Genomic DNA, 17,747 nt, shown 5'->3' on the forward strand with positions numbered 1-17,747 from the left:
GTGAGATAACTGGTATTAAGATGTTTAGTTTTTCTGCAATACAAATTGCAATAAGAATAATTACGGGAATTTTCAGCAAATGACTTGAATAAGTTTTTGTTGACATTTTGTCAAGATGATTTAAATCATGGAACAGGTTAACTCTGCTGCATACCTGTGGTGGTCAACATGTAAATTCATGTTTTTTTTCTAGGATTGTGAATTCAATACAAGAGGAAAAATCCATAAAATAATAATTTAAAAAGTTATTGACCATTTTAATCCCTAATATCCATACTTTTTCTTTAAATTAACAGCAGATATCTTTTTAAATTATGACATTTATGCATATTTATGTACAGTATAAAATGTTTTAATTTTATCGTCAAATTTTGTAAAAGAATTAATTACTATTTATTAAAAAAATACTGATATATAATGTGAATATTATTTACAGGTTTGGTCTTTTCTTTGTTTTTAAAACCATTTTTTCCTGGGATTTTATTAGTCATTATCAGATACTTTTATTTATCTATTTTGCTTCTCCCCATTTAAGAGCAGGGGTGTCAAACATATGGAGGACTTTACAAAGTGTAAAAATTGCAGAGAGGACATTAACTACAAATTGTAAATTTGTAAAACAGTACATTTAAAGTAATTTTTAGATCTTGACAAGTTGTTTTGATCATAAAATAAAATACTATATTGTTCAGTTTCAGATACCTGACTAAATGCTTTGTCCATTTGTAAATCCTCTGTGATCTGTAAGTTGTGATGCATTTGTTTAAATGATAAACTGAGGCAGAATATTGTTGAAATTGAACTTATTTTTCTTAAGAATGTTCAAGTTGTTCATAATGTTATGTAAAAAAGAAAAAAGTTCATTAAATGTGAACATTTTCAGAATGTACATGTACTTTTTTGCACTAAAACAAATCAAATCAAAATCAAAATATACTGTATTAATCCCCAAGGAAACTGAGATATCCAGGCTATCCGCGTTACACCACAATACAATAAGGCACAGTGAGGTATAAAAGGTTAGAAGGTCTATAAATAGCATAAAATATAATATAAAAGGAAAACAAATTGAGAAACAAAAAGGGAAACAATTGGAGTTGTTGTTATTTATAGGTTATTATGCTGTGATTTTACTGCTCCAACCAACTTGAGATCAGATTGGGCTGAACTAAAATGAGTTTGACCCCCTTGATCTAGGGCAGAGCTACATCTAATATATTTTAAGACACAAATAAATCATCTTCAAAACGTTTAAGTATGTCATGTTGACACACAGGTATTAGTGTTTGGGGATAAATTAATGACCACAGAGGGACTTAAATTTCTGGAGTTCACTTGCTGATGCATAGTTGCATCAGTAAAGCTTTTATGTTGAAAGGACGCTGCCGGAAGCTCTTTCAGTCATAGTGTGTACCTTGACAGCAGGTCTGTCTGAGCTGAACATCAATAGTCTCCTTCAGTATAATAACGCTGCTGCTGCTGGGGGATCCTCCGGGGAGCGGACTCAGACCAACGGCGCTGCTTCTGTCACCCCGCCGTCACATCCAGCACACCGGGGCACCGGGGCCTTCCAGCCGCAGCTGGAGGGGAGTCCGGCCGGGAGCAGAACAACAGGACGGAGGGAGGAGGTGACATGCCCTCTGCCGCTTGGCGCAGTCGGTGCGCCGCTCGCTGTCAGTGGACGAGGCTCAGACCGGAATGGTGCATTTGAATTCTTCTTTTTAACGCCTGACTCCATCCCCGTCTCTCTCCGGATTATTCTACCGGGGAACAGCAGCAGTTGAGGCCGGACCGTAGACCAGGAGCTCCGAGAGAATGCAGCAGAGCGGCTGTTGGACTGCAGGTGGATGGCCAACCTGACGGTCCCAGCCGCCGCTTCCCTCCGTTCAGCCGCTGCAGCAGCAGCAGCTCTGGCTTCACCCGGAGCTGCAGAGACGAACTGAAAACAGACAGAACCGAGTCGGACGAACAAACCCCCGCCATGCTTCCCGGGGTCGGCGTGTTCGGCACCAGCCTGACCGCCAGGGTGATCATCCCGCTGCTCAAGAACGAGGGCTTCGCCGTCAAAGCGCTGTGGGGCCGGACGCAGGAGGAGGCGGAGGAGCTGGCCAAGGAGATGAACGTACCATTTTACACCAACCGGATCGACGACGTGCTGCTGCATCAGGACGTGGATCTGGTCTGCATCAACCTGCCGCCGCCTCTGACGAGGCAGATCGCAGTGAAAACGCTGGGTGAGTCCTGCTGCTGCTGCTGCTGCAGGATGCTGCTGCAGGATGCTGCTGCAGGATGCTGCTGCAGGATGCTGCTGCAGGATGCTGCTGCAGGATGCTGCTGCAGGATGCTGCTGCAGGCCTGGTGTAGCTGCTGAGCAACAGACACACCAGCTCTGCCAACTCTTAGCGTACTGCAGCAGAGTGTAGGTAACAGGTGTGGTTGTTCATGAGGACTGATGGAGCAGCAGCTGACAGGTCTGAACATGGAGCTGATGTGCTTCTGAACATCTTCTCTCCTGGTGTCAACCTGTGCAGGTGGTTTATTGTTTCATCTCTGTGCACAGAACATGTGGTTGACCTTGTGACCTTCTCTGACAGCACATTGAAGAGATGCAGTATTAGTGATTATCTACACTACCGTTCAAAAGCTTGGGGTCACTTAGAAATGTCCTTATTTTTGAAAGAAAAGCAATTTTTTTTCAATGAATATAACATTAAATTAATCAGAAATCCATCACATTGTTAATGTGGTAAATGACTATTCTAGCTGGAAATGGTTGATTTTTAATGGAATATCTACATAGGGGTACAGAGGAACATTTCCAGCAACCATCACTCCTGCGTTCTAATGCTACATTGTGATAGCTAATGGTGTTGAAAGGCTCATCTATGATTAGAAAACCCTTGTGCAATTATTTTAGCACATGAATAGGGTGAGTTTTTATGGAGAACATGACATTGCCTGGATGACCCCAAACTTTTGAACGGTAGTGTATGTGCACAGAACATGAAGTTTGACCTTGTGACCTTCTCTGACAGCACACTGTAGAGACTGTTATCAGTGATTATCCATCTCTAGCATGCTGCTCCTGCATGGTGCAGATGTTGTGTAATAGCCTGACTGTGGAGGTGATGGAGGTTAAATGGGAGTATATGCAGACTCTCTGAGAAACAATGTGCTTGGTCAAACAGCAGACTTGACCTGTGCTAGTGAAACTGTCAGCCATACCAGCCCTCAGAGAGGAGGTAGCCTGAATGCAGGCACACAGAGAGAAGTTGTTCTAGTTTAAATCTGGAGCAATGCAGCTTATTTTGGAGATCACATTCAGAGCTGCTGTGAAAGAATGGTGGCAAGGACCACTGAGCTCTACTCCACACAGGCTTTATTTCTCCCTGCAGTTTGGCACAGAGCTCAGCTGGCACAGAGCTCTAATAGGTCAGGTTTGTGAGTGAAAAACAAAGATGCAAAACATCCAGGGAGGAAATGGGTTCTGTCTGGATGCACGTATTGCATCTTTGCTACAGAAGAGCTGCAGGACTGTGATGAGATAAGAATCTTCCGACTGTTTGTTTGATCAACAGTCTCAGATCTAGGCATTAATGTTGACATGAAACAGACCAGAAGCAAATTTGTGGTATTTACTGGCATTTATTCTCAGTAGTTATCAACCTGAAAATATCTGTGAAATATTTAGAAAGTTATCTCCTAGCAAGGCCCACTGACAGCATTTACCTCTATGTGTTCGACAGGTTTTAGTCATTAGTGTAATGACAGGTAAGTTTCGTCACCTCTACACCACAAGGGCAATCCAGTTAAACAGAATAATAAATCATTAAACTTACATTTAACAGACTAATAGATAATAAGTAAAGTAAAAGAATCATCACCACATTGGTTAAGAAAGTGAAAACTGCAGCAAAAAAGGCAGAAATCCCTTCTTTTCTTCAAACCAAATCAGAATTTCCTTCTGATTTAGTGAAGCTCTTTTATTTTTCAATAATTTTGGGGACTTTTTGGAGAGAGAGACAGGAAACATGGGGAGAAGATGTAGGAAATGGCCATGAGTCAGACTTGAACCCTTGACCACTGCACTGGGGACTATAGCCCATGTTTATGGGTCACCTGCTCAACCTGTTGTGCTACAGGGCCACCTGTGATTTGTTGAAGCTTTTGATCACATCACGTGATCTTCATGAGCAGATGTGACAAATGTGAAAGTCTGAACATCTACCGTTCCATGACAACTTGGAAAAGTCCCTCTGCTGATGAGGATCATGTGATATAGTGATCAAAAACTCCAGAAAAGCTACTTAATGGACCTGAAGGTGGAATTCATGTTGTAGCTGTAACATCTGTAGCATAGAATCGTTGTCATTTGTCTTCCAAGCGGTATAAGAGTACAGACTGTTAACCAGGGACCATCTGGTGGGGCTGATACTGATTATTAGCTGTCAAGAAATACAAGAACTGGTATATACATTTGCAGTAAAAATTAAAATCTTGCTGTCAAAATTTTGAAAAATGGAAACTCCACAGGGATGCCTTTGTTAATTTGTATTTTCCATATGTTTTTTTTTTTTTTTTTTTTAAAGTAATTTTTTTGGCCTTACTGGGCTTTATTAGATAGGCGCAGTGAGAGAGAGACAGGAAACAGGGGAGAAGAGTCGGGGGAAGACATGCAGCAAAGGGCCGCGAGCGGGAATCGAACCCGGGCCAGCTGTGTCGGGGACCAGCCCCTGTACATGGGTCACCCGCTCAACGCGTTGAGCTATACGGGCACCCGTATTTTCCATATGTTTAATCTGAAAACAAACTCAACATTGTTGACTGGCTATTATTCGTCTTGTCTGTGGGTGAGACCCCCAGACTGACTCTGGACAGAGACGGGCAGCTGCATCAGACAGATTTCTTTTAAATGTCAAATTAATTTATCATGGGCTGCACAGTAGCTTGGTGGTTAGCGCTGTCGCCTTGCAGCTAGAAGATTCCCGGTTCACGTCCTAGCCTGGGATCTTTCTGCATGGAGTTTGTATGTTCTATCAACTGCATGGGTTTTCTCCAGGTTCTCCAGCTTCCTCCCACAGTCCAAAAATATGCTGAGGTTAATTGGTGATTCTAAATTGTCCATAGGTTTGAATGTGAGTGTGATTGTGTATCTCTATGTGTAGCCCTGTGATAGACTGTTACCTGTCAAGGTGTCCTCTGCCTTCACCCTCAGTCAGCTGGAATAGACTCCAGCACCCCACGACCCTAATGAGGATTAAGCGGCGTACAGATAATGGATGGATGGTTTAAAAAAATGATGATGTTGCTAATTGGAAGGCATGTGATAGTTGACTCCTACTGCAAACATCTGAAAGTCAGTGTATTGAAGAATAAGCGTCCAACATTTTCTCTTGATACACTCCGACTCAATTATCCCATATTATATTACTGTAGTGGCTATGGATCAGACTAGCAGAGAGTTGACTGAGTGTCCTGTGTTCGCTCTAAATGTGAGGGACTGGGATGAAGGGCAGCGTTGTGTAACTGTGTTTGAAGCAGGTCTTCCGACTGGATTCATGTTCAGAGATGCTTCTTTTCCTTCAGGTGAATGTCTTGGTGGTGTTATCAGACATGATGCTGCCAACTGTTAGAAATATTTCCTTACAACCGGCACATTTAGTCACACAGACAGCCTGGTTCAAACAGGTGTGTGCATATTAGACTTCCCCATGTCGGTGTGGTTGGTGAGTCCCAGTGTACAAGTTCTACCTTGGCATCCCAGCATCAAGATAAGGCCTCTGTGGCTCCATTCATTCTCACACTGCTGCCTTGTTTGCTTCAGTGAAGCCTGTGGAGTGGCAGCGAGAGCTAACAGGAGGGCCGGGCCTGATCTGCAGTAGATAATGTTTGTTCATACCATGACTGTACATTTCTCAGCGTGTTCTGTACCTGCACACACTAAATCACAGGCTGCACACACACAAGTACAAACACAAGACATGACTTTGTCTCCACACTGATGCATTAAGTTGTGTGAAGTCCAGACATGACCAAAGTATGAAGGTTTCACCAGCCAGCTGATCGAAAGCCAGAATCGCTGATCGTGTCCCAGTGAACTTGACTCAACCTGAACACCAGCCGCTGCAGGCCTGTCAGTGGCCATTCTTTCTCTCTTTCCTCTCTGCTCATTTCCTCATAGCTTCATTGTGTGAGCGCTGCCTGTTCCTTCCCTCCCACCTCTCTTCCTCGGCCTCCCAGCCAAGTCTGGGTCCAGTCCTGTTTGTGCTCTGTTGGATGCCAAGCGCAGAGCAGTGTTTGCAAATTCTGTTGAACTCAAGCTCCATAATTAGACAGAAATAGGGCTTTTCAGAATGTGTAGTTTTGGAGTTCACTGTGTTTAAGGCAGGCAGGTCAATTTACAGGACAACAGTCACGTAAAATTATTAATTGTTGCAGCTACTTATTATTTTCAGTCCGGATTAAGCTGTTATTTTTTTTAAATGACATGTCTTTAAAATGTAAGAAAAAACTTTCCTACAGTTCAAGCTGACATCTTTAAGTTGCTTGTTTTTTCTGACCAACAGCTGAAAACTACTAAAAAATTAACAAAACCTGTCACTGTAGAAGCAGGATTCAGATAATGTTTGCATTTATGCTCAAAAAATGAGCTGAACAGTTCATCAGTGTTTTTTATTCCAGAGTTTAAATCAAGTTTTGACAAATTTAAATACAGGTTAAATGGAACCCATTAAAAATCCACATATTTGTGTGGACATGTTTAATAAGGACACAAAAAACATTAGAAATTTGTGTGATACTAGTCTTTATTGTAGTTACTGTGCAACTAAACAAACTACCAGCTACATGCTAACATGCTAAGAAGAGTGAGTAAAAACTAGGGCTAAACAATGAGTCAGCTTCAAATCAAAGTCACAGTTTCAAACAATACAATTAACAAATCACAAAGGATGCAATTTAGGATATAAATTATGCAGCACATGACCCAGAGTGTAAACTGTTAGGTCAGTGGTTTCATAAATTCATTCTGTCCTCCTTATGACAGCCACACTGTTGATGGTACGTATGTGGTCCTGCTCATCAAATGTTCTAAATCTGGGTATTGAAGTGAAGTTTGATGAATCAAAAATTAAAATGCAGCATCTGTCAGAAAAACTATGCGTTATCAAAGAAGCCACAACAGATAGCTAAGAAGACCGTCAGAATGCTAATTGAAGCGATGAATATATATAAAAGATGGCCGTAGCCTGCATTCCTTCTACCAGCAAGCAGGGGGCAACTTCTGTGGTTGCAGAGAGAAGTCTGATTGAATTAAAGTCTATGAGAAAATCACCCCACTTATCACTTTATTTATCACCTCAGTAAACAGTTTCCTAATGAGTTTATGGTCTCAATCATTAGTTTCAAGTCTCCTTTAATGCAGCATGATGCTCTTTTAGAAAAGGATGGTCCCATGTTGAGTCAAATAGATGATAAAGCAGGGTATATTTTAGGGTGAAGCTGTCTTGTAAATGGCAACCTGCTACTGTGTCACTCTACTTCAAGATCTCAGTCAGATCCGCTCCTTGCTTGTTCAGTCTGTTTTTTAAAAACAACATTTCTGGCATTTAATACACCAAACAACTAATCGATTAATTGAGAAACTAATCAACAGAATAATCCACAGTGGGCATGGGTGACGTCACAGTGGCTGCGTCTAGCTTTTATATACAGCCTGAGGTGGGGATGTATATTTCTGCAAAGCTACAAAACAAGTCAGAAACAAACAAAAATGGAAAACAAAGACTGAACCTAAACTTTGATGGTTCTTAGATCACTATGTTTTTATGCTTTTGTCTGAGTGGTGTTCATTAATATCGAGTTTAACATTTATTGAAATGAACACATGTGGAAGGTAGTCACAGGATCTCAGCCAAAATGTCTGATTTTAGAAAGCAGTGGGGAAACTCCACTTCATAGAAACTGATGAAAATGCATGTGCATTAATATCAGTTGACCGTTGGAGTGTCACCAGCAGTCATCAGCCAAACTTCCAGTGTCACTGTGACGGCTGAAGTCTTAGTCAGTGACCGGAGCAGCAGCTGTGTGAGGCTGCACAACTCACTTCCCGTTCTGTTGGAGTGTGAGAGCTGATAGTAATCAGCCTGTGGCTGGATTATTGCTTACCTCATGAGCTCACTTAGTAAGTGTGATCACACTATTTCTACAGAAGAATGTGAAGACAGTCACCAGTAGTTTATTTGACTTTTAGCTCATGTTAGTTTGACATAGAGCTGCTCCCTGAAGGGTCTATCTGAATACTGAATATTGTCTGTTTAAACTTTGCAAGTAAAATTAGGCTATGCCAGGTAATTTGGAACATCCCTAAATTACACCAACAACCTAAAAGTCCTTGTACATAAATTTTTAACAAATTATTATTGAGCTTATAAACAGACTGTATGATCCATGTTACTTCTACCACTGTTGACTGATTACTGAACAGGCCTACCACACTCAGGGCTCCTGCTCTAGACTGACTGTTAACAATCAAACTGCTACAAATAGAAACACGATGAAATGAACAGTCACTGAAAAGAGATGTAAACTGAATACAAATAGATGTAAAGTGATGAGAAAGAGATGAGAAGATGTGGGTGTCTTCCACATACACTACCAGTCAAAAATTTGGACATATCTTCTCATTTAATGATTTTTATTTCAAGAGAATGCCAAGAGTGTGCAAAGCAGTAATCAAAGCAAAGGGCGGCTACTTCTATAGTAGAATCTAAAATATAAAACATGTTTTGACTTATTTCAAACTTTTTTGTTTACAGCATAATTCCACATGTTCATTCATAGTTTTGATGCCTTCAGTGAGAATCTGCAATGTAAATAGTCGTGAAAATAAAGACAAAGCATTAAATGAGAAGGTGTGTCCAAACTTTGACTGGTAGTGTATGTACCAGGTTTGAGGGACCATGTGTCCATGTTGTCTCATCACTTGTCCACAGCTGTAAGATACTTGCAGTAACAAATAGCAGCCATATATTAGTATTATTTCACATCACAATTTATCAGGTTGTTTATTTTTCATTCAATTATTGCACTGAATACACAATGTAACTATTAATTATGTACAGTTTACATTAACCAGCCACCCTTCTCTGCATTATGTTCTCAGTCTGGCTCCTCCACTCACTCAGGCCTGGTGATTAAATGCTTATGTTAACCGCAGGGACTTGGAGCAATGAGGAAAATGGAAAAACAACAGTATAAGTCAATAAGACACTGCTCTGCAGGTTTTGCCTGCATAGTTAAGCAAACTTGGTCTCATTACAGCAAACCAGCCAGGCTTGTTGAGCAGCATCTCTCCTTCCATAGGGATTTCTTACAGTTTTTTCCCCCTTGTTTCTCTTTCTTACTACTATGGCATTCCTGAGGCATCTGATGTCACTCAGGCTTTCAGTGTGCAGGAGGCAGCAGCAGTGGAGGGAACCTCACACAAACACTGAGCTGCCTTCAAAAACAGACTTATGTGAGCCTGTAGCATTTTTTGGCCACTATTAATGGTTAAAAAAAGTGTGATTTCACAAACCAGAAGAGATTGGAGCTTACATCAGAATTCCCAACATACTGTAGTATTCAGAGCCTAATTTGAGCTATAGAGTAGTATGGTAGATTGTAGGTGTGGCAGTAGAATTAGTTATGTCTCTTCAAGCAGATGATGTTTATTGTTCATGGACCTTTAACCTCATCTTGGGTTTAAGGCTTGTGAAGACATTGGTGCAAGAAAAATGAGAAGGCTACTACCCTGGCTTTATATCTTATAGGTTTACAGATTACAAGGTTGTTTCTGTTTTAAGGCATCAATCAAAAGGCTGTGAAAAGCTTCTTAGGTGTCCCCACATGAAGCCGTCCAGCTTTAATGCACCAGAGTTAATGGACATATGGGTTTATGATGTGTTGCAAAGCTCTGGAAAAAGCTTGTAAGTTGTCCTTTTTCTGTCAAAACACTGAAAGAGTTCAGAATAATGTTGGATTACTACAGCCAAACTAATAACTATTATTTATTGATTACTCTTGTACTTGTACTTTATCAGTCAAAAAATAACTTGATGAACCAAGTTGTTGTTTTGTTTCTTCTAGTGAGTTTTCATGCTTTTGTGCAGCGGGGTGTGTGGTTGTGGGCCAAATGCTGGGAGGGAATCTGAGAGCTGAACTGAAATGTAACATGAGCGAGAGTTTCAGGTGCACTTTCTGTCCCTTTGTGCAGTTTGGTTTTGAGGGTGGGAGGAGGAAGTGGTGGGAGAGGAGTCGTTCAGCTCAGCTTTGCATCACCACGACCGTTTTACCACAATTAGCAACAGGCGCAGAAGCTCATTCAACCCATGACGTGTGTAAAATCCCCTTTGTTGCTTTGTTTCATAATTTATATGATTGTGAAACAAAATCATCAAGTAAAAATGAAACACAAACCACAAGTCAGTTGAAAAGGTCAGGCAACCCTGCATGATGATATACTGTCTGATCCCATATGACTGCTGAGCACAAAACCACATTTAGTGTGTTTTCTGCATCAGAATCATCACATCAGGGTGGGTTCATCCGTCTGGATCAGATACAAGCATACAGTGAAATCAAAAGAACTGTGGAAAAGCTTCCTCTGACCTTTTTTAAACTATATCCAGCATTAATCTGAACTCTCATGTCAGTGATAGAAGGCATCAGATGTCTGCTCAGTGTGTATTGAGCTGTACAGCCAGACGCTTGCTCATTGCTGCCAACTGGACTGCACTAAGAATAGCATCTAATGCTCATAGATGGGCAGTTTGGGCAATTAGTCATCTCTCTAACCTGTATTTTTATGTGAGCAGTAGGTCAAATGATTATGTACAACAGAAAGGATGTTGCTCACAGTGACAAACCGACAGACAGTCAGCTCCTCTTAGGGCTGTGGAATATTTTAGCATCTTTGAGCTCATTGTTTTGGTTTTAATGTCCACAGCTGTACCATTTGGGTTCAGTCCTCTCTTCAGCCTTGTTTTCACATTGTTACTCCACCAAGGAGGCAGAGCCTCAGCAGAGTTATGTGATGATCGGCATTGGTCTGTCGGTCTGTTAGCAACATTACTCAAAAATGTATTAATGGATTTGGATGAAATTTTCAGGGAAGGTCAGAAATGACACAAGGATCAATTGATTACATTTTGGCAGTGATGCGGCTTATAGTCTGGATCCACAATTTTAAAAATTATTTCAGCCGTCGGAAATGATACAATGACTGAGCAGCCTTGGCGGAGTACTGCACTGTCTGAGTGTTTTTCTAGTTAATAGTGTTAAGCAGCTACAGAGTCAGATATTTCCTTTGGGTGGTGGTGGAGACCAAAAACAGAGCTAAAAGTAGAGCATATGTTGGACACAAACACCCAAGTAAAGGCTAAAATTGCTCTGTGTCTGCTTATTATATGTCACAACTGAATCAACTTACGAGCCTTAAATGTTTATAACTTAATTTATTTGATCAGTTATTTTATTACATATACTTAATATACTGGATATTCTCTCTTCACAGTGAAGAAACAATCATTTAGACTATCTTGTGGAAGGGTCTTTGTATGAGTGAAATATGACCTTAATACCAAAAATTAAAATGCATGTCTCTTACTGAACCATCCAAAGCATGCAGTTTGAGTTAAAATGCTTTTATTTCACATTGTAATAAACAATTAACAGGTTTTCATCAGGGTCACTGTCATCAGTAGCTAACACACCTATGTTGTGTTACAGTTCTCAGTGTGCAACTCTACAAGACTTTTGGTCTAATGAAGTGATACATCATCTAAAAATAAATTAGATTAAAATAATTGTACTCTGTTGCACTGCCTCCAGGCAGCCAACAACAACTACCTGTGATACAGAGCTGAGACTTAACTTGAGTACCACTTGGAGCTGTAACACAATCAGGGAGTGTTCCTTTAAGTTGCCTCAAGACTGGCTGTAACACAATAGGAGTGTCCTGTTGCTTAATATAGTTTCCCATTATTTCACACAGACAAGAGAGAACGAAATAATTGTTGGAATATTAATGAGATATAGGAGAGTATGCTGTGAGGTTGATTAATGACTGGCCTCCTTCATATGAGTTTTTTTTTTTTTTTTGGACAGATTGACAATCATGAAAATTTAAATTTGATTATGAAACCCAGTATTTTTTCCGCAACCTTAATTGAAAGAGATGATCTGTCACAGATCTGTCACATGCAGGATGATGTGTCACAGATGCACTGTTTCAAGACCTGTTGACAGCTATTAAATAATTCTTCTAAAGTATTGTATTCACATCAAATTCTGCCACAGTCTGTGTGATGTCTTTAACATGTCAGCCATGAGCACATGATGGAGGATAATCATGAGACACCATGCAGGCTGAAACCCAGCAGTGAGCAGGATGAGGTGTTCTGAATGATTTAGTAACCCCTATGGATATGTGCACATAGGTATTAATGTTTTAGTAAGCTGCCATCATCATATGAGAGCTCATCATAAACAGCATGTGACATCAGCGTGAGTTTTATTTTTATTATTGTTGGCATGCAGCGAATCATAGCATTGGTTTGTCAGCACTGTGATGAGCCCTCAGACACCCGCTCTGAAGGGCCACCCAAAGGCACAGCGCTATTTATAACCCTACTGCAAAGGGCAAGCAGGCGTCATCATAAATACATGTTCCACCGCTGATGCTCTTGTGCAACTGCACTTCCCACCGGTGATGAGGTCTTTGGCAGCCCATTGAGCTTGTTTAAAGGGCTATTAGACCCTAAATATACAGAATATACAGAAAGAGATACTGTTCCCAGCTGGTGTCTGTTGAAGCAGAAATTTTAGAGAAGTGTTAATTCTATGTTGTGTTCTTTTTTGGATGTTTTTTTATTTTTAAAAGGGGCATTAAACTATTTCTGGACTGGATTTGTGGAAATGCTTCCAGAACCTGAACAAACAAACTTTGTTACTAGCAGCCAAAAGAACTGACATGTCAGTATGGTGGTTATGCCCTCCTAGTGTTACGTACGTTATGTACTTTTAATGAAAGAATCTGTCCCTTTATGACATTCACCAATTAACATCACATTAACAAAATCAGATCTCATTGACAGCAGTCATTTTGACATTAAAGAGCAGGTAAACACAGGTGTTACTGATGACGTTAATGTGTGGGTACAGAGCTGTAATTATTGTCAATAGGAACTCTTGTGTTTACTTACTGTTTAATGTTAAAATAACTGCTATGAGAAAGGTATGTTGTGCTGGGAAGCTAATTTTCTTTTCACTAAGAAAAGGACAGCTAGCAAGTTGGCTAACTAGCTTGCTTTCAAAAAATCCAGGCGAGTTAGCCTAGCCGAAATTAGTTTCATCAACAGCAGTTGAGAAAAACTTTAATCTTATTAAGCCCTTTGTGAAAAATGTCTCGAATGTTAGTTATTCAAAAACTCCTGTCTTTTACAACATTGAACATTTAGGAAGATAAATTGTGCTGTTCAGTTTGAATTCCACTTTGAAAATGTTAGCTAGTAAGCTAGAGCTTGTTGAATATGTGTCACCACTCATTGAAAGGTTACTTCAGTTCAAAATGACAAGGGGGATTTCCCAGTCATTTAAAGAGGCAATATTCTGCTTTTTGGGTTTTTCCCTTTTCTTCAGTTTCTTATGTATCTGTTGTTTTTGTGCATGTCAACCTTCTGCAAACCTTTTCTACTGAAACCTCTGCTTCTTACTTGCCTGAAGTGCTTCATTTGAAATTAAGGTTTTTCTTCTGTTCCTACATCACCATGTAACATATTGTCTGCCTACGAGTTAGTTTGGGGACCTTAAAGACACAAGAGCTAAAGTGTTGTAGACACAGGCTAAGTAGAGCCCAGCTGTGGAGAGGCCTCAAACTGCCTGAGCAGGGATCTCAGGACTGCATTGTGAGTGTCTGATGAGTGCTGTCACAGACCAGCTCCTCTGTTTACCGTTTGTCTTCCCAGCAGTGGTCATTTGACGTAGATGTATTCTTTGAAGATGGTTACAATTATTTGAATGGTTGCCGACACACAAGCATTGTTTTTTCTTGGACATTGAGATAAATGGTGGAATCACAGCAGAAAAATAACTTTTTTTTTAACCTAAATTCTGAAGTATACAGCTAAAAACACCAATGATAAAGTATCTACTGATTTTATTATTATTATTATTATTATTATTATTATTATTATTATTATTATTATTAATATTAATAATAATAATAATAATAATAATAATAATAATAATAATAATAATAATAATAATAATAATGATAATTTGCTTGAATTTAATAAGAAATACAAACATAGACAAATGCAAGATTATGCATTGTTAACTTTTGAGAAGACTTTATGTCATGCACAGGCTATTTCTAATTTATTAGTCAGTCAGCTAGCCCAAGTTACATTTACAAAAAGCCTTAAAGACAACAATTAAATTATGACTGTAACCAGGCTTGGAAACACTTTCCAATCCAGAAAACGTAGCTCCATTTTCTCCATGGTGGCTTTTCTTGTATTCATCAGCCTGATGGATTAAGGGCCTTTATGTTGAGCTGTGTTTGCAAGTGGTTTAGATCCAGACCAATCAACAACCCTCTCAGACGGAGTCAGGCAGGAGAATTACTCAGCTAGGGAGATATGCTGCCAATCCCATCCCTTCTTTCTCAGTATCTGTGCTTGTTTTTTCAGCACAAGTTTCCCACTGGTTCATGTTCATGTTCTCCTGGACGTCCATTAACATGCTAATGACGGCCTGAGAGTGTGTGTGTGAATGAGTGTGTGTGAGAGAGGACTGGACGGAAAGACGATGAGGAGCAGTGAGGAAGAATGGCGGAGAGAAAGCTTGTCTTCCTGTGAAATTGCCTTTGTATGTCAGATGAATGGCTGGATGGGGGAGGCTCTTTCAGCCCACCACTGACAAGTGAGCATTCCTGTAGAAAATGGCAAAGTAGAAAACCTCCTCGTCCCCGCCCCTTCAAGGTCCCGTCTTTCTTCTGCATGGACCTATAAGGAACTGTTGTATGGCGGTGAACTTGGGGTTCAGGCTTTGAATGAGGAACCACATTGTGTTATTAAATCTGAGGGCAGGAGAGAGGGCGAGCTGTTCATATAGGACCGGATCGAGGCAGGCTTTCCATATGGAATATCTCTGTATTATTCGACTGGGGTCTTAATGAGGATTTTTCCTCTATTATTAAATTTGAGTCGAGCAGTGGAGGACAGGCTTTCAGAGATTTACAGCTTAGCATCAGAGGGTTAATCTGTAAGATGAGGAGGATGTTTCCTTTACCCTTTGCCTTTATTTTTGATGGTGGATAGTAGAGAGGTGACAGGAAACGATTGGAGAGAGAGTGAAAGGATGAGATGCAACACTGGGAGCTTTCCACTGCAGGACTGGTGTGAGGTGGTGAGAATGTTTCCAGGAACAGCCCCACAATCTGCCTTTTTAGTCCTACTTTATCCATTGTACGACATCAGTGGTGGAGGCTTCAAAGGTATCTCCAGTGACTCCAGTTCTATGAGCACATAAGAAATAGAATGATGGAGGATGTGATGAATTTTACATGGATGCTGATGGAGATGTCAATGAGGACATCAAGACGGCAGAGAAATGGCACTCGTCCTCTGAATTTAACAAATCTCTGTTGAGCATCCTATAGCAGTTATTTTAGGGCTGCTCAGACGACACATTTTCTCATGAATAAGAAAATCTGTCCAAACTTTTTGCTGGTAGTGAACCTACCCTGGACTAGGTAGAGGATCTGTAAGAGCTTCTACAGGGCTAGTTCTTGCAGTCGCAGCACACTCAAAGGTTTAGATCGCCATTAAACAGCCTGCATATTTTTGCAGTGGACGTTTTAAACTATTTTTAAACGTCAGGACAGAAAAACTGCAGAAATCAATGATGATTGCTCCACAAGTTGAACCCACTGAGATTGCAGTCATTGCCAGTAATTAGGGCTGGACATCATGGTTGAATTCATTCATAACTGATAGAGGTGCCATGTTAAATACAAAGACAAACATACTGTGTCTTATGTGTCTTAGTAAGGTGTTAGTTCACCACAAGTTGAACAGCTTCAGAGTTGCTTGTCATAAATTATCTGTATCTGTGGAACATTCCTAAAGGCACGAATACCATTTCTTACAAAAGAGAATCCATTATTTGGTGTTGTGCAATTCTGATATCGAACTATTTGGTGTCTAACACGCAAGATTAGACTCTAGAGAAGAATGTGTATAATGTAAGAGACCCTTAAGGTCATCTCAGCTGCCAGGTTTTCTTGTCCAGCAGCTCTTTGATGTAAGGAAAGCCATTTTTGAGAAGTACTTTTACTTGTGTTTACGAAAAAAAAATCCAGAAGAATCCCTCTTTGCAGTCAGACCTGACGTTTCCAAATGATCACTTCTTTAGCTTTGGTGATTGTAGGGAAAAAAAAGTCTTTGGTCAGTACATTGTAATCATGTGGTTGCCTTTCTGCCTTACTGCTTCCATTCAGAATTTTATGTTGAAAGTGACGATTTAGTTTGAGTTTGCAGAGGAATGTCATGATAAGGTCATACCGAAGTGGTATGATACAGATGGAAACCAAGATTTGATAAGTGGTTATTTGACTAAAAATACTTGAGGTGAAAAGTTTCCACAACTTTCAGCCACATTTCCTGTTTGATCAGGTACCATGGTTCAGATAGTGTCACGTGTAATATATGTGGTAGTGAGGTCATATAAGACCACCTGTTATTATATGACTGAAATACCAATCGTAGTCACAATATAAACTAAAGCAAAATGAGGCCACTGGATAAGCTGCAGAAATTTTCCACTAAGTGATCTTGTAGTGTAGCAGCAGTAAAGCATCATGTTATGACATGTAGCTGCATAAACTTACAAACTTAATGTTTTTCCACCCTAAAATACCTCACTGATGAGCCGGTGAAAACACTCCCTCTCACTGTTTGTGCGCTGATTGAGCTAACTGTGGCATGCCAAAACAGAGATACCTGTGTAATCAGCTGCAGTATTAGGAAATCACTTGTGTAATATTTCTGTCTTACACCAACACATTGACCAGTGCTCTCTGTCCTCTTCTGCCACACTTGTGATGATTGTCTATAATGTGTTTGCTGACTGGTGCACTGTGCCACTAACTTTGTGCAGCTCTTTAATTGCTGTCCTCAGCTTTATATCCTGTATTCCCAAGGTGAAGCTGTTCCTTTATAGGCTTGTTCAGATGTCCTTTATGTGCCAGTGTTCAGGAATACGCCTGTCTGTGTTTCTTAATTGGCCAATGGGGACTGAGAACAAGAGGCAGCAGCAGATATGACAGCAGGGAGGCGGCACCACTGTCAGTCACAGCCTCTGATCAAGTGGTTCCTCTGGGACTGATATGGTTATTACAGCATGTTTTTTGCTTGTTATTTCTTTTGTTTTGGCTATATTTTCATGTCCAACGGATGCTCTTTTAGATTAAACTTAAATAATAAGAAAACAACAAACTTTCCCCTTGTAGAGTAAAGCATTACGCAGCTTTACAGTCAAATAGCTGCAAAAGGAAGTGATATGTTGATACACCGCAGCAAAGTGTGTCTCACTTCCTGTTGCACTCTGGGTGGAAACTGTGTGTTTGTGTGACATTGAGGATTGCTCTCAATCACTTCCTGTGATAACAGCAAGCAGAACTGCAACGCTTCACCTTCACCGTT

General features: G+C 40.3%; 1 protein-coding gene across 1 annotated transcript in view; it reads left to right on the forward strand.

The window, feature by feature from the left end:
- The first annotated feature begins 1,423 nt into the window (after positions 1–1,423).
- gfod1 (glucose-fructose oxidoreductase domain containing 1) overlaps positions 1,424–17,747 on the forward strand; it is a 47,205-nt gene continuing 30,881 nt past the window's right edge. Inside the window, exon 1 of the mRNA XM_023262605.3 lies at positions 1,424–2,234. Within this exon, the coding sequence (XP_023118373.1) occupies positions 1,982–2,234 (253 nt within the window). The 5' untranslated portion in view covers positions 1,424–1,981. The remainder of the gene's footprint in view (positions 2,235–17,747) is intronic.

This window comes from Amphiprion ocellaris, chromosome 22 (genome assembly GCF_022539595.1).
Source record: "Amphiprion ocellaris isolate individual 3 ecotype Okinawa chromosome 22, ASM2253959v1, whole genome shotgun sequence".
Lineage (NCBI taxonomy): Eukaryota > Metazoa > Chordata > Actinopteri > Pomacentridae > Amphiprion > Amphiprion ocellaris.